We start from the raw sequence: 18099 nt of genomic DNA, 5'->3' as shown, positions 1-18099 counted from the left end.
CCTGATAAATGCTGCCCTGGATTGCAGTGTTTTTGTCTGTTGATTAACCAGCAAAATCAAGTGTTCAAAACAAGGTGTTCAAAATGGAATCATTCAGGATAATCCCAGAAACCCTTTTGCTGCAGTGTGGAAAGCTGGCAACTGCTTGGACTCATTGACAGCAGTTGTGTCTGAGCTTCCCCAAGAGCAGAGAGAAGTCCAGGCCATTGTAAGAGACGCTCCCAGTAACGAAAGGGGCACAGATGCAAGGCAGCCCTGCCTTGGGTCTGTGTTGCTCTGAACCATTCTAGGCTTGGATAAAGCTCAGGAAGCCCTCACACCAAGACAAGCTGTTTGCTTTTTGCCTGGGATTAGAAGTCCCAAAGGAAACACTGCTTGAGTCACTGTGGCTCTGGGACCTGCCCAAGCAACAGGCCTGCCAGAATAAGGACATGGAGCAGGGCTTGACAAGACACCCTTCACAACACATGCCTTACACATGCAGCACAAGACTGGGGCCTTTTCTGATCTCCTTGGAAAGGGCTGTGAAGAATTTCAATGAGCTCCAGACAGATATTATATTACTTAAGAAAAAACGACTTGGAAGCAATCCAGGTGACTGAACTGTTTGGCAATTAATTCCTGAAGTTACTGCTCTGCTCTTTCGAGCTGTAGCCATCTTCAGCTACGCTGCTGAAGAGTTGATAGACACTAGAATTTTGGAGCTGTATGGTAGAAAGTCACTTATTAAGCCAACCCTCCTTCTATGACTTAATCTCTATGGCCAGAGGCAAATTTGAGGAGCAGAGCTGAAAGATGATCCACTCCTTATATACACTGCTATTTTAAGCACTAGAATAGACTGCAGCGAGCTGTAGGCTGCCCACAAAGGTCCTTTAGGTCAGCACACACTGGTACAGTGTGCATTGCCAGAGGTGTCTCACTGCCTGTCTGAGAAATCCTTACTAGAAAGCAAAGCCCCAGAGCTCTGACACAGCTGTTACTGAAGTCTCCAGATACGCTGATGTCAAGGGAAAAGAAAAAGGGCAAGGCACCATGTGTCCAAGGGCTGCAGTCTAGGAACTTGTGACAGATCCAGGACAAATGACACACAAGCAGCTTGGCTAAATTCAGTACTGGAGATAACAGTTGTTAATGTCCTTGCTTAATGCCCTGTCTTTGTAACCTGTATCTTCATGAACAAAGACCTGCAGAAGAGCGATCAGGAAATGGCTGCAGGGAGATTCAAGCGTGTCTTTACAGTACAGCCACAGCACTGCTGACCTACCTGAAAACATCTTCCATTTAGATTCCAACAAAAGGATCATTAGATATGCTGGCAGATCTCGTGTAACAGAAGCTGCAAGTTCCTTGTATTCAGTATGAGCAGGTCCCAGCTGCTCACCAAGAAGCTTCAGATCTCTCCACACACTACGATGGTGGTTGGACCAGCCTAACCACCAACAAAACAACAGCTCTGCAACTTGCTGTCTGATTGAGAGAGTCCTTATTCAAGTGCTACTTACAAAGATGGGAAGAGAGAAAACTGCTGATGTGTTTTCTACTCTCACTTTGGAACTAAACAGAGCTCAGGACAGATTCACCATGCTGGAGGCTTCAACTGCACTGCAAGGCTACACTGTAATGACCTAGAAGTACGTGCTTTGACAACCTCATTTGTTTTGACATGAGATGAAAAAGAATTTAATCTCAAAGATGAAAAATTCATATTGCATTTAGGGTTCACTGGGCAAGTGAAGACCATTTGCTGACATCACAAAAACAGTATTGCCTTGTTTCAGGAGAGAAAAGCAATTCAGGTTAGGATTGGACAAAATCCCATCCTATCTGTTCTACTGGCACTGGATAACACTGCCAGTAGGAAAGCTTAGCAGTGGATTTCTTTTTTTGAACGTCTTTAGGTAACATGCACTGCAGCCTACCTTTCTCTTCTTCTACTGCTTCCTTGAGATCTCCACATGACTGCTGAAAGTTTGACAAAATGAATATTGCTTTGAAAAGGCAGCATCAAATCGGGTGGGATGGGAAGAACAGATTTTTACTGTTTCCACCTACATCAAGTTAGTGAGTTTCAGGAACCTTTGCGACTACACCAAAGTTCTTCCTTCTCAAACAAGCTATTAGTTGTCCAACCACAAGTGGTGTGAGCAGCTGTGGATGCAGGTGGAAAGTGCAAAAAGCATCAACTGAGCAGGACAGACCTACATCACTTCTCTAGTTGAAAGTTTCAAAAATTTCACAGCACTTCTGAAATATGAAGGGATGGATTGCAGGGCAGAAAGCAAGAGCATCTCTTGAAAAAAGTCCTAAAGCAAAATCTCGATTCCACAAAGCTACAGCTCCTGCTGCATTAAGAACTGCCCAGATGTTTACCTCATTTTTGGAAACACGTGCTTAAAAAGGTTTATGATTGACTGGCCATCTGCAATAGCAGCCGGATCAAAATGAAGGTGCATTTGAGGAAGTAATTTCTTCCATCTCGGAAACAAGAAAACCCTGTTTCAAAACCTGGTTTGTCAAGGATGATCTCTGTTACAAAAAGGAAGGTGGAAAAGCTCTTCAGGAAAACCTTTCCATAACAAAGCTCTGCTTTCAGATGAACTGGCATGACTTGGTGGAAAAGCACTCTGTTACCTCAACACAGAAGCAAGCAAACAATTCTCTCTCACTGGTACCTTTCATGTTCTGGATCAGTCAACACCTGAACTGTTCCTTCAAGTTTGGGGTCCTGTGAAGGAAGGCAGAATTTCAGCCAGAGCTGCCTGGAGTTGATATTCATCTCACAGCACAGTAAAGCTGGACTGAGGCAGGACGTGAAGCATTTCAGAGATGGTACCTCTTGCCATGGGAAGAGCAGCTTTGCCTCCTCAGGGCAGACTGCTGTGACCTGTGTAAGCTACAGATGTAGTATGTTATGAAAGCTGAAACATTTCTGAAGTTGTAACCCACTGGACAGAAAAAAAATACCCTACACACCTCAATTGATGCTGTATCTATCTGATGCCTACAAATGTTATTTATACCCTACTTCAGCTGAAGTGAGAACATATTTACGTCACATCCCGTGAGAATGACAGGAACAAACAGTCACTTGAGCAAAAATCTGCATTTCCTGTGTGACAGATTTTTACTGATATACACAGATGCAGTATGAATACGAGGATAACAACACACACAAGATATCCATCAGCTAAGAATACCCTTTCTAACTCATGCCCTAAAATAGCTCTGAAGGAACACCCACAAGCATGACCAAGTACTGCAGTAGCTTTACTTGGCTGCATCTTTCCTTTAAGGAAGAAAAAAAAGAAACCTGGATTTAGTAACAAGGAGATAGCCACAGTTCATTGCAGCAGGCCAAGGTGTCTGGCCTAAGGCAAACTGAAAGGAATTTCCTGATATGATAATGCACCTTTGCTACAATAGTTAGTTATTGCTTTATTAAAATAAAAACCTACCTCTGCAACCTACTGAATGAAGTTCAGGACAAGGCAGTCCAGAAGGCTTGCTCCCCCATATCACCACACTGAAGTCTTGCAGCTTGTTTCACTCAAACTATACACTAAAGTGCCTGAAACACAAACCAAGGCTAAAGCAATAAAGTGCTAACTGATGCAGGAAGCATGACAGGAAAAGAGTTTCACTGCCACTGTGATAAAGAAGTCCCGAGCATGGATTAATGAGACAAGAATATTGACAGAACAAACAGTAAAAAAAAAAAGATTTCCACCACAAATTTTCAGTCTCCAGCTTGTCACAGGGCAACCTTCCTACCAGGGGATAAATGAGAGTCCTCAGTATTGGTCCTGGCACAGACCATAAAGCCACCTGAGGGAAAAGCACAAGTGAGCATGCATCTTTCCTGCAAACAGCTATCACACGTCACTTTGCATGTGCAAACTAGAAGAGAATGTCTGAGTGTGTGAAAGGAATTCAAGTGAAGAGCCAGTAAAATCCTGCAGCATTAACATAGATATGGAAGTAGTTTGACAAAGATATCATTTTATTTAGACAGGGCTAGACCCATCAGCTTCCCATCAACTGTAAGGCAAGTCATGTGTCTGAAAACCATTAAATTCTTTGAATGTTAAGGGCAAGAATTTTGGTATGATCTACCCTGATACAAGGGGAGTAAATCTAAATAGATACGTTCTTCCCCCACAGTTCAATCCCTAACAGAGTACCTACTACAAAATATTCTTAAAAGATACTGAGCTCACAAAAAGGTCCTGTAGATTCTTAACCAGAATCTTCCATTAGGAAGCCAGAGCCAGCTTTAAAAAGTCCTGTATCAAACAAGAAATCCATTACTAAAAATATGACTACATTTAAAAAGAAGCAAATGTGACAAGATGATTGGTCTGGTCTTGGTGTGAATATAAGTTTACACTGAAACATTAACTGGCATTACCAGTCTGCAGCTTTCTTCTTCCTGGAATCCCAGTATAAAGATGCCCCAACCCACAGATATCTGAAGCATGGACAAGTTAAGCGTTTCTCACCTGACAGACTTGCGTATCTGCACTCTTAGGAAGTAAAACATTCCCTTGAGATGGTGCAAGGCTGGTGCTCTACTTGCAGTCAAGCACCTGTTTTTTTCAAGCCACAATTTAGTGGCACACAGTCTGGACCACTGACTGGCCTGCGGAGTGGTAGAGGGTTTTTCTAGCACTGGGACAGAGGAATCGTAGGTACCCTGCCATCTACATCTAACTATATGCTGCAGATCAACTTCTTGATCAGCTGGTGAAGTGATTTTGACATCTGAAACTTCTGTTACATCAAAGCAAGTTGTCTTCAACTCAATAACCCTGTAACAAGTCACAGTAAGCAATCCAATTCTTCAAGCAGAGCAGTAAATTACAAACCCAAGTGACAACATAAGCGAAGATTCTCTGACCAGATATTAACCTCTGTTTTAACTCCAATTCATCAGGAAACTTTGTGATCAAACCCCAGCCATAGGATATCAAAAGGAATGGAAACCTGAAGCAGCAGGTGAGGGAACAAAGAGTTCCCAAAGGGGGAGATATACTGAAGTGATCCAGAGTCTTTGGGTCAATTACTCCTGGCCAGATACCGCCTGCTCTGTGTCTGAGCAGTGAGACTTTGTCTTCTCCCACTGGCAGATGGCATTGGCATACTGCACCACAAGCTTATCCATCCAGGTAAGAGGCTCTGGGAATAGCACAGACCCCTCAAAAAAGCCCAGATGGCCTCCATGAAGGGGCAACACATGCATGACATTTTCTCTTTTCTCTGTAAAAACAAACAAAAAAAGCACTTAGGTCCTGAATGTTAGCATTTTTGAGCTGAGAACTAAACCATTTTGAGCTGTGATAATGAACTCAATTCTTGGTATAGGATCTGGAGCAACAGGAGCAATATTATGAAGCAGAAACAATGACCAAGGCCATGGCTAATCTGAAGTCAAAAGCACGTAAGCTTACAATTCCACAGAACAAGACAGTTCACAGGAACCAATTCCAGCTGCCCAAGAAATGCTGCTGGCTAGGCCCTTATGGCAATACAGGTCACACCCTTCCATCTTTCATTCATACAGTGGAGCTAGGACCATCAGCATCATGTCAAGCTACTCTAAAGCTCTGGCATATTAGCCACCTTGATCCATGTACAGTGAGAAAATCCCTGTGCTTGGATCCATCTGGAAGCAGCTGAAGATTAATTCACCCGCCATAGCTTTCAAAAAGAAAGAATGAATCCTGTTTTCCTCCCCATGCACCCACTGCCTGTGCAAAAAAAACCAGCAACCAGCTCCTTCTCTTGAGCTTCAAAGGTTCTTTGCCTTTTTCTTGGCTGAGGACAGCTGACAAAACTTCCTTTCCAAGGAGACATCTTAGTGGATTATCAAACAACACAACTATGAACGCGCTCCCTTCATCAGCAGCAACCCCCCTTCTACTAAATCTCAGTGAGTAATGAAGACACGAGGAAGCGTTTTTTTCCACTCCAGGAATGTAACCTGAATATAAACTGCTGGCAATCAACATAAGCTGAAAGAGCAGAAGATGCCAGAAAGGAGGACTGAAGTTCTTCCTGCTCGTGGTTGGCCTCATTAGTTCTAGCAACTGGTGTTTTAAAGAGGCTTAGTACACCTCCCACAGGATTACAAGCGTAAGAAGGCAAGTGGAGCTGCTTTGTAATCATGGATCATGAAGAGGTAAGGGAGATGCAGGTACACAAATATGCTCTCCCAGAGCAGACTGCTTCAACATACCTGAAAGAGCTCTTGGAATTGACAGAAGGCTCTCATGCACAAGAGGGTCATCAGCAGCATTAACAAGCAGAAGAGGAACGTAGATCTATATCCAGAAACACAGCAGAAGAGAAAAAACAGTAAGGGGGTGGTATTTGAATTTCTATTAATTGTTAAGGCATCTTATCTTGGCTCAATTCAGATATCTTATTTCAGAGTTATCCTGTAGCTGAAAAACCACCAGGAAAGCAAAGTTAAAAGTAAAGAGTGGTGGCTTTTTACTTGTGGAGTACTCAGCAGCCCTTGAATATTTTTTTCCAAATTCAATTGTATGAAAAAAGAGAAAGGAGTGTAACAGAGCAGATGCAGACTGAGTCACAGATTTTTCCCATTCTCAGAATTCAAGTAGTCACACCCTTTCTGCTCTGCACTGCTTTGCACACCAGGCATCTAATGCCAGCTCTGTTATGGACACCTTGGTTAAAGTCCAGGAAACTCCCTTGGAGTGTTTCCATCCACTGCTTCAGCAGATTAAGGAATTAATATCAGTTTCATTTCTGCAGTACTTGCTAAGCATCTCCCTTCCAGAGAGTGTCCTATGCCTCTTCCAGGGTATCTAGTACCTTTTTCCTTAAAGCTGCATGCTGTATGCCACCATCTGTTTCCCACCTTATGCACTACACACAGAGGGGTTCAGCTGATTGCGTGCCTTTATCTTCATCACTTGGATGCTACTACCTAGAGTTATATGCACTTAAGAGCTTAGAGCATTTAGCACCAGCATTAGAGGTAAGAACTGAAATCTTACTCCAGAATCCTGTATCTGATTACTTCTAAAAATCACTGCTAAGACAGCTGTGTCCAGGTATCAGCAACAGAAACCAGCAAACACTTTCATCTATGGCACAAAAAGGAAGGCACAAAAGTAGCTTCAATTGCAAGAGCTTACCCTGTGCAAGTAATGCAGGCAGCTTTCTTCTTCATAGTACTCCTTCAGGGAACTGTAGCCATGAAATTTCCTGAAAAGGACAGTGTAATTGCCATCATCTGCTTCTAGTACACGTGACTCCCATTTGCAAGTAAGGACATGGGTGCAGAGACAGGAATGACGCCTGGATTTTTATGGACAATGCCTTTTTTCTACTCACTGCTTCCGCAAAAATCACCTTTGGCAGCACCTACTTCTATGCTTTCTGTGCTTTCTCAAACACTGCTAGCAGGATGCTTTTTTTTTTTAATACATAGCAAGGTAATCACACAAGTTGAAATACAGCAGCCTAGGAGGCATTTTGTTTTTAAACTTAACTTGTTTTTTTCCACATGTATGAATTACTTAATGACCTTCTTCTTCACCGGAAAGCCTTTTCAAACGTAAAACCATTACAGCTTATAAACCTCAAACTTACTGGACCCGAAAGGGTCTGCCAACAAGATTCACAGAATTCACTGTAGATGCAGTTCTTTGCTGCATCCTGAGCTCTTCATCCTAAACCCATGATTCAGTGAGTCTCTATTCAAGTGCCCTTTTTTTTTTTTCTCTTGGAGAGTAAGAGACAATGATGCAGCTGTAGGCAGAAACTACACAGGTCTCAGGGATGAGGGACGAGTAGGAAGATTTCCCCTAGAAATCACTTTCAGAAATACAACAGACAACAATGCTCCTAGTCCTCCAAAAGCCCTTAAAGCTGTATAGCTGACAGTGTACAGCTTCAGCATTTTGTAAAGGTGTCAGTGCTTGATACAGAACATGTCATGGCATGAATTCAGACACTGAACAAAGTGCTGCGCTGTTTTCAAGGATACAAACAGCAACATACCACAGATTATTAAAGCACAGAGCTTAATTTAGCTGTTAGCATGACAAATTAAAAGTTCACGTTATCTCAGCCAACCCTAATGTTTATGGAGATGGTGGCAGTATTCTGCAGAAGGAGGGTTTGTTTCAAAATACGAGCTGGACTAAGAACACTTGTGAGCAGTTCTGAGATGCTTTCTGCATTCTGCACTATCTTTCTTGACCCCTTGGCATGACAGGCTTCTTCCTAGTGTATTCTAGGCTGCAGGTTCAGACATTACTTATACAAAAACGGCTCCTGGATGACTATACAGAAGCCCTGACTGTCAAGACTAAAGATCGTGGGGCGTTCTTGTGGTATGTTTCATTCAATGCAATGGCAAAGAAGGATTTCTGAGGGTGTCAGCACTGCATTTCAGCAGATTCCTACAGGCGGACCAGGAGGTGTGCAAGAGCAACACTTGAAACAGGAGAAACAGAGTCCCCTTTCCTACCTCATAACATTGTCATCAATCTGCATAAGGGATGTTGCTGTATAGAGTTTGCTCAGATCAGCATCTGACAGGCTTTGTGGCTTCTTCACGTTATCTCCAAAAAGAACTTGCCTGAAAGAAAAATAGCAAGAAAAATCATTCAAACACAGCAACAATGGCAGCAAAGCCATAACCTGCTCCAGGATCAATCTGACAAGAATAGAAGTGAGCTACATATGCATGAGGCTTTCTTGGGAATAAGCACAGCTTATCCATCCACCTCCCATCATAATAAGGCATAATAAACTAACAGCCACTTCAGAGAAAAATGCTCTCCTTTCATACTGAAAAAATGCACTAAGGAGCCTCTGTGAAGAACGTTCCCAGAACAGGCAGCACTAAGGATATTCAGAACAGAGGCTTCATGTGTTTTTACAGGTAGGGTCCTCTGGTTTCAGCCCAAACCCACAGGCGACTCACGCAAGAGCACAGCAGTCCAGGGCATAGCACCTCCTTCACCATATGCTCCTGAAGTCTCCCCCAGCACAGACATCAGGTTAGCTCATCCAACAGAAATTACTTGGGGGCATTACCTTAGCAGAAAGCTATTTACTATGGACACTTGTCATAATTAGTTATTGCCCTCAGGAGAGGATGTGTTTCTTCACCAGAACAAACCGCTCCCTTAACAAACAGAACAAAGGCCACAAGTTGGAAAGGTTTTTGTTGTTTTTTTTTTCTTTCTTTCTTCCCCTTTTAGAGGCAGCTGCAGGGCAGAGCAGGAGGCAGACTAGGTTTGTCTTGGGAGAGCTGCGTTAGAGCACAAACAGTTGTGGAAAAAAGATTACTTAACTGATTCTCCTCCAAGCCAGCTGTGCCTTCATCTGGCTTATGAATCTATGCACATTTAATGGGTGTTTATGATATACCATGACATGTTAAACTCGATCAGGTTGTATAAATATTTGTCAATCCGGAGTGAATTACATGGATCATCCTGCACGTCAGTTGACCCAACTCCTTCTGCAAGTATTTCATATTGCATAGGAGTGTAAGCAATGAACCAAAAGTTTGTAAGTGACACAAACTCCTAACTGGAATGCCTCTTAACTACTCTCCTCTTTTTCCCTCAACTCAGGGATCTCCAAATGTAACAGATGAGGTACTTACACATCCATTGCCTTAGAAGCACTCAATTTTCCATAGAGGCAACACAAACAATGAGCATGTCACCTGTTTATCAAACACAGTCCTTTCATATGTGAGAGCCACAGATCACAGCAGTAGCACAGGGATACTACAACTACATCTGCACTCCAGGAAGAGCAACACTAAGTACTCTGCTGGCTACATGCTCTCTGCTGAAGAACAGCTAGAAGCCAGATCTACAGAGCGACTGTTTGCTTATCAAATAAGCAGCAGCCCCACACAGCAGATCTTGCAGATTAATCCTACCTCTGGCAGGTGGCAGAAAGAACAAGAGGCTCCTTGAATAGGGGATTCTTTGGCTAGAAGTGAAACAGATGCTGAATACTCCACTTTGAAGTTCAATTACAATGTCTTCCTGTGCTCATCTTGTTTATTCATTAAGCAAGTCTCCTCAGAAGGAAAACAAAGAAATCCCCTAGCATCCCATGACAAAGCTTGTTTGCTTCTGTCAGGATCATCAGGGTTTCTATATTTTATAGTATATGAGACTGACACAGGTTCCCCTTCTTTTCCTTGCTTTATTTACAGGCCACTGAGCAAGGAACCTGTAATCTTTCAGGAGTCTGAATTTAAAGGGCTGAGGAAACAAATCCAATACAGCAACTGATCCAATCAGCACCATCAGTGTAAATGATGTGCTACGCTACCTGTGAGAAAGGATGATCTTCTTCATGTTATCTGCCATGAGGAAGTTATAAAATCTTCTACATTGATCCCATTGCATGAAGGTTTCCTGTGCCCTAGAAATAAACATAGTGCATAACAATCAAAGCTGTTTATGGAGATCTTTAATGATCAGAGTAATACACCGTAACATAAGATGGCAGCCTACAGACTGTGTAAACACATCTCTGGGCTTTACCTGCCACAGCTTAACCTTTCCCAGGAAATGACTTTCACTTTGATGAAGTTTGATGGTATCAGAAAACGGATCTGCAGTCTCATTTTGCACAATGCAATTAGCTGCTCTGATCAGAGAGCATTTAAGAGCCATCAGTCAAGATCTGCAACACTGACAGGAGGATTCTGTATCCCTTATCATAAGTTGAGTGCAATTTACCTAATGGAACTAACAAGGAAAAAACTCCAATCTTCTGCTGGAAAAAAAAATTGTTTATTCTGTGTAACAGCTTTGCAGAGAAAATCATTTGTGCAGATGTTTCCAGCATTCACATACACTGTCACCATTTCAGCTTCATTGGCAATAACTGTAGGAATAAACACCAGTTGCAGCTGCAAGAAGCACAGTTGAGGTCTCTACCTACACTCAAAGCAGAACAGCACTTCACAGCTTATCTGTTGTTAAAACAGAACTAAAGTTGTCCAGACTTCAGCGAGCTCTGCCAGATACAGGGCACTCCTTTGCTATGCAGGGTCATGGGCAGGTTATAGCTTTACTCTTAAATAGGTTTGCTGTTACTGAGGAAACACACTATCATTTACTGAGCAACCTAAGAATGCTGGGAGCAAGCAGTTTCAGCTACTGAAATACTCCCATTTAAACATTAACATACCATGAGAAATTATGGTAGATTTGTCATGAATTCCCAACCCACAAGTTCCCCAGCAGAGCATAAGCAAGCCATGCCAGCCTGCAGTAAGCCACGCTGCAGCACGGGCCTTCAGGCTACAGCCAGCCTTTACCTACCATGTTTACGTCCAGCCACAGGAATAAGGACAGGAAAAGATTTTCCAAACAAACCTTCAAAGCCATTTCAAGACAACTAGAGCTCAAACTACTTTCCCCCAGTTACTGTGGCAGACAGTATGGCTGTTAATATGCTGTGAGCACTGATAAAAATGCAGTTTCCAAGGTTTGGAGGACTGCACAGGTCTGAAAGGCGGGGACTCTCCCCACAGCCCACAGCTATGGTGCAAGTGCATTCCACAAGATCAAGTAGTAGAATCAAGTCTGTGCAGGCAGAGATTAAGGAATAAGAAGACATGTCCCTGCTTGGCCTCAGGGAACAAATTCCCCAAACTTTGTGTCAATTCATTAAACCAAGAGACCCATTTTCTGCTGGTAGAGCATTTTGTTATTGCTACTTTATCAGACCTGTCTATGGGACACTTGCTTAATGCCCTGGAAAGGCTTTTGTATTTCGGATATCTGCTTCATCTTATCATCACTTCTTCCCAATTTTTCTCCTTTCACTTCCTAATGATGTTTGGGGACAAAGGCTGTACAAGCTAAGAATAAAAAACCAACCACCCTATAAGCTAACTGGTAATCTACCAGAGTAATCCACCTTCACATAGCCCAGAGGAAAGAGACCAGTTATTTTCACCTATCAGAATATGACCAGGAAGGCCAAAGCTTACCCATCCTACCTGGAGATGCTTTGTATCTCCTCCTTCTACAGGAGGGAAAGAAGGCCCATGTTATCCTATTTTTTTCTTTGTGGATATTTACTGACCTTGCTTTCCCCTAGCTCTCTCTAATTACCATTTAAAAGCAGCACTAGATATTAGGTAGGCAGACAGGAGACCTAAACAGCCTTCCTGCTGGGCGCACTGTAACACACAGCAGATGTTTTGTGACTGGAGATTTGCTAGTAGATGTTTACCCAGCAGGTGGAGTCAAGAGCTCAATAATCCGCAAGAACCCACAGAGGACTTGCATTAAACTCAGGCAAGCAGCTGTTATTTTTCCATATGGATATCCAAGTGCAGGAGTGTTAACGAGGCTGCCCCTACACTGCTGTTCCACAAGCACATTGTGACACAGTACTAAGAAACCAGCTTAGAGAACAGCATTACTCACAGCATTTTGGAGACCAGAAATACAATGTTGCATAACTGCAAAAGATAAATCAAACAGCCCAAGGCCAGATGTGATCCTTGCAAGCCCTGTTTGATGGCTGCAAAAACAGTTCCAGGAGCTGCCTTCAAAAGAATGCATCAAGAGGATTCTTGCTACATTCACCATTCTGGGAGGCCAGATTCCACAGCAAGTCCCTCACAGTGCTGTCGTAGTTTCATCTTTATCTGTCCAAAGGACTTTGACACAAATAGCCTGGGGGTATCAATAGCTTCCTTTGCTTTTCAAATATTCTCATGGCTCAGTGATGCAGTTAAGTCACTGTACAGTCAGCAACACATCAGTAGCTGTTTGTATGTGCAGACAGAAAAAAGTGGAAGCATTAGTTTAGCCAGTTGCACTGTTTAAATTTTCATTAGCTGTGCATACACGGAAAGTTACTTCACATCAGGTGAGCTACCAGTTTCCAAGCAGCAGCGCTGTGTGCTTGCCCTCCATCAGTGAATACACGTGTTAGCGCTAGATGGAGCCCTTACAGCTCTTGTGAAGGCTACAGCCTCGGCTTCCAAGCAGGGAACGACAGGTTAATGGGTAGGCAGGCCATCTAAAAGCCTTAGCCTCTCCACCTTCCAAATTTCAGGCCAGTAGTACGATTGCAAGCGCCTCTCCATGCCCTAGCATCCTACTGCACTATTTTATGGACACACAAAAAGGAAGGAGCACGAACAGACAGTTTGAGCTTCGTGTTTTTTCAGTCTCTGCAGATAAGAGGCAGTCTTATGAGCAGACCTTACGGAACTCCACAGTGAAGCCAGAAGAGCTATTATGAACCAAGTGATACTTTCCAGAGCGATGAGAAAGCGTAAACTATTGCTTTAATCCTGGCATCAGCTCAGAAGTTTGTCATGCTGCCCAGCCAGGACTGGATGAAGAATGCCTCCTCTTACCACACTGCAGCATTTCTGCCATGACAAAGTTAGGCAACTCACACGTGTAGAATGGAAGCTGCCAGTATTTGTACCTGGTGAGGTACAGAAAGCTTGTTTGCAATGTTGACAAAGTCTATTTTGTTTGTGCTGCCAAATCAACAAAGTTGTGGCTGCTCCTTCGGCTCCTGCGCTCTGCATTCGTAAAGACTAAATAAGTGCAAGAGAAATAGTGCCCTCTTCCCCCCACCCTGCAGAAGAAACCAGGACAGAACTGCAGACTCACCTGAGCGCGCTGTACCCCTGGCACACGCTGACACAGCACAGAACCCTCTCCTGGTTGGCCTGGTTCTCTCCCAGGTACTTGCACACAATGTTTCCACCCAGGCTGAAGCCTACCACAGCCAACTGGGTCTGAGGGTAGGTCTTCTTGATGTAATTCACCATGGCTCCAAATTCCCAGGTGCAACCTGAAAATAAGGACAGTGTCAAAGGCATCTTCCAACAGTCCCAGACTTCCACTTCAAACTCCAGTTGTATGCTTTAAGTTCAGCTTCTTACTCCTTCTGATTTTTCAATAACCTCAAGGTTTAAGATCTCTGATTCACATGCTCAGGCATCTGTTTTATGAGTCCTGTGGACCTTAGCTTATGCCTCATTTTGGACCAACTGCCAAATTAAGATGAACTAAAAAAAAAAAAAAAAAATCATGAGCAGCAGATCTGACAATTCACTCTTCCTTTCCAAAGCAGCTTAAAAATAACAGCATTTCATTGTCTTCCTGAGGCAGTTTGCCACTTCTGAACAGAAGTGAGCTATGTGGAAAGCAGCCTGCTCACTGCTCACAGCAAGACAGCCATAGGTTCTTAAATCCATACTGAAACCATAGAGCAAGCCTGTCAGGACAGAATGCTCAATGGACTGAAGAGCCCAAGCAGGTGCTCTCTGGAACTAGAGGGAATGGTTTAAGCAAAAGCAGCTAGACTTCTTTCAGCCACTTGAGGTAAAAATACTGCAGTTTCTTACAAGAGGAATGGGCCTCCCCACATCAAGGGAAGAGGTAGGTACCTCTACACAGATGCATGCTGCTCTCAGTTCATGCTCACTTGCATCCCACAGGCTGCAACACTGAGGGATCAAACTTCTGGCAGCACTGAGGTCCTCAGACTGTCTGAGAAATGAAGACAGTGGTATCAACTGACAATGCACTTTGTTAATCTTCCAATTGGATTCAAGACTGCAAGCTGAGCAAACCACACAAAATAAAATTCCACCTTTTAATTCACGTGTACCTCAGATCTGTGCAGTGGGGCTGCTACAGGAAGGTACATCCTAAGAGTTTGGATTCGACACTGTGCTATCCAAACACCGCTCCACTCTGCCTTCACCCCAAACGCAAAACCCTTGCTAGACATCAGCCTCAGATTTTAGCTAGCTCTGGAGCAGATGCTGAGCAAAGTTTGTGTTCACTTCAGTGAAAGAAAAAGCATCTGGATGAGCATCTCATCTGGGCTCAGGCACTTCCTTGTGAGCATTCCCACTTAGCAATTTTCCACAAGATGACAAATGCTGCATTGCTCTAGCTTCCTCTGGAAGAAGCCAGCAGTCAAAACACTACAGCATTTGACTGTCACAATTCGAAAGCATTTCAGAAACTTGAAGCTAAAATAACAACAGGTCAAGCCTGAAGTAAAGGCTCAAGCAAATCAAGTTTATGATACTCGTTCCCCCAAAACACACCAGGAATCCAGCAAAAGCTGAAAGGACAAAGGGTATTTGGATTAGAGGCAGAGTAAAGTTTGCTCAAGGTCTTACTGGCACTATTCTTGGCAGAGTCACTTCTTAGTGATTTACTGACTTGCTCAAAGGAAGTGCTAGGCATTCCTTGCCCTCCCCAAGGCTTCAGAAGATTTAGAAAGGCATGTCTCCAGAGCTACATTGCAGAACAGCTCCTTCAGGTCTAAAGGAAAACTACACAAAGTGAAGAAAGTCTACCATCAGCTCCAGCAAACTGAGAAACTGAGACGAGGGCTCAGAATTCCAGACCAGCATTTGACATTAGACAGAGATAAGTGACATCACCATCTTACTCCAGGCAGAGCTGTAGCAGATCTATACCCTGGTGGTGATGTTAATCTCCCCTCCCCCCCTGACCCTTATTAACCATTTTAGTTAATTATTCAAGAATTCAGGCTCTAGCATTATAATTAGGTATCTGCTAGCATGATACTGCTGAAGGTTTCAGAGAACAGTCAGTAAATTTTGGAAATTACTCTGTCCTGGGAAGGTAATATTTTTGGAAGGAAGCTCCCAACTTTTATCAAAAAACCAAACAGCTGAATGAGATCAGGCTTGATTCTGGTAGACTCAAAGCAACTGCTAGCCTAGGACCTCATAACAAATCAAGGCTATTGGTACTTCTGAAATGTTTTCCCACTCAGGATTGGATTAAATAGCTATAAAACAAGCAACAAGGCATTAATGCCTATCTACCTGCTACATTCAGAGTTCCAAAGCACAAGATATCTTTAACAAATAAATAAAGAACCTAATGCCAGTCTACTATTCTCACAATTGAGTCCTGCCATAAGGTACCTATAGATGTCTGCAGTACAGAGGGCATGAGGGCTCAAAAGAACTCAGGAACAAGCAGATCAGGTCTCTGGCAAGAAGACCACATTTTACCAAGATCATGTTGCATGCTGCAGGGCAAGTTATGAATAGCTGGAGTCACTCCTAGGCCATCTCAAAATATTTCATTCCTTAAAGTTTACTGGCTAAGAAAGATTTCCTTATATGCAAAGTGAAAGTCCAAAATCATAGTAGCTAAGCACTACCACTTCTGTAGCTTTACTGTCAAGCTGCAGATCTGTTGCATTCCTTGATATTTGTGTTACATTCAGGGAATGATCTGACCATGGCCCTCCTAGGATAAAAACGTACTTTCTGGATAGGCTGGTACACAGTCCTCATTAGTTTTCAAAGCCTCACAAATAACTTCTGTCCTCCGAGTCAAGTTTGTTCATATTCCACTAAACTGACGTTTAACCATCCCTCAAATCATTTGAGCAGGCTGTCAGTAGCCATGAGAGCTTCTTAAGAAAGCTTTTCTTTCAAAAAACTGCCTCCTTGATTAGGAGTACGTGTTTAAGACCTAGGATGAGAAAGAAGGAAAAGTGAATCCCAGTACTAGTCTCCCTTCTTCCTCAAAAGTTACATTCATTTCCTAAGAAACAGTACAAAATGATTAGCCTAATTTAGCTACGGTAGTTGTGTTATGCCTGATTAAGACCTAGAAATTGCACAAGCTTGAAAGTCACCAGCTGTGATGAAGTACTTACCATATGTGAACATTCGTGGAGAAGTGAGCTCAATATTTGGTAAGGCCCCCAAGTGATTCAGGACAGCACATCTGTACCCATTTTTTTGTGCATAGTCAACAAAAGTGCGGATATACTGCTTCTCACTGTGGTTAGCAATCCCAGGGCAGATTACCATTGTGACATCCTCTGTGCACAGAAAGAGAGAAAAAGAGAAAAGTTAAGTAAATGTCACTGCATGCAAATTAAGAGGTTCAGAAGCTTTCCATTTCACAGCCATGGGAAACCATGTACCAGAAGAAAGCCAAAAATCCTATTATTCTGCCAAAAAAGCCCACTATGGGAAAGAACAGTAGCAGCCCTAATGCTAAAGATGTGGAAAGAGTAATTCATGTTATAAGAGATGAACATTTTTCTAACTCTGGGGAAGGCTGCACAAACAGTTCTACAGAAACTTCCCGAAGTCTGAGCGAAAATCCTTCCCTTTGAAGAAAGCTGTTTTGGACATCACACATGCTCTGCCTTCTGGCAGCCCGCTGCAGCTGTTAAGTGCATGGAAGCTCGAGAGCCTGCTGCCTGTCCACGCTTCCAGAGTTCAGTGCAACTCCGACACTCAAAAGGAAGCTCTGCTAGGCACAGAAATTCTGACTGTCCGACATCAGGCATCCTCTGCTTCATTGCTACACGATCCCTGATCTGTCAACACCGTTCATCCCTTTAACAAGAGATCATTTCATCAGCTAAGAAAGTCTCTACTGTAATTCAAGTGAGCACAGCAAATTACAGGATTAGCATATGCACTTCCAATTAGCTATCATACTCTGCACTGCTGTACAAAGCTCTAACTTGTAGTTCTACCCACTGTGGATTTTTGCCTCATTAGGAATGCACTGTTCGGATTGTCTTTAGTGATAAGGATAACAGAAACTGTTACAGTGTAACATTACATATCACAAAGACCTCAACTCTGACCATGCTAAGAACTTGACCTGAAGGCAAACTGGGAATCTTGGGCTTACCATAAAATCAGCTACTGCAGAAATTTCGTTTGCACTACTGAAGTCACAGCAATTCAATTTTAAGTGTTGCTCTTACCACTACTGAGTTTCAACTCTGACATTCACTCTGAACATACATGCATAATGCAGAGGAAAACACCAGAATTCTCTTCTTCTTCTGAAATTCTCTTAAGGCTCCTCCATACCGTACGTGGTATGTTTTCATACAGATCCTGAAACACCTACTGTCAACAAAAACTACCCAGAATCTGCTTGTAAGGGGGAAATAAAAGCCTAATTTCTTTTCCATACACACCAAGCTATGAAGAATGCTATGCTGCTATTCTCTGTTCTATGATCCTACAGTCTTGGCAGGCAAAGGGCACTCTGAACACAAAAG

The 18099-nt window shown here is 43.0% G+C and overlaps 1 protein-coding gene across 3 annotated transcripts in view; it reads right to left on the bottom strand.

The window, feature by feature from the left end:
- Nucleotides 1–1870: 1870 nt before the first annotated feature.
- Nucleotides 1871–18099, bottom strand: part of ABHD2 (abhydrolase domain containing 2, acylglycerol lipase) — a 36380-nt gene continuing 20151 nt past the window's right edge. For all 3 annotated transcript variants that reach the window (XM_048956053.1, XM_048956055.1, XM_048956054.1), the window contains exons 5-11: nt 16723–16890; nt 13668–13851; nt 10342–10434; nt 8507–8617; nt 7167–7236; nt 6239–6323; nt 1871–5259 (exon numbers count right to left, since the gene is read on the bottom strand). In XM_048956053.1, the coding sequence (XP_048812010.1) occupies nt 5063–5259; nt 6239–6323; nt 7167–7236; nt 8507–8617; nt 10342–10434; nt 13668–13851; nt 16723–16890 (908 nt within the window). In that variant the 3' untranslated portion in view covers nt 1871–5062. The remainder of the gene's footprint in view (nt 5260–6238; nt 6324–7166; nt 7237–8506; nt 8618–10341; nt 10435–13667; nt 13852–16722; nt 16891–18099) is intronic.

The sequence above is a fragment of the Lagopus muta genome, chromosome 10 (assembly GCF_023343835.1).
Source record: "Lagopus muta isolate bLagMut1 chromosome 10, bLagMut1 primary, whole genome shotgun sequence".
Lineage (NCBI taxonomy): Eukaryota > Metazoa > Chordata > Aves > Galliformes > Phasianidae > Lagopus > Lagopus muta.
Note: the sequence above shows the minus strand (reverse complement) of the source record. Positions and strands in the feature narration are given on the sequence as shown.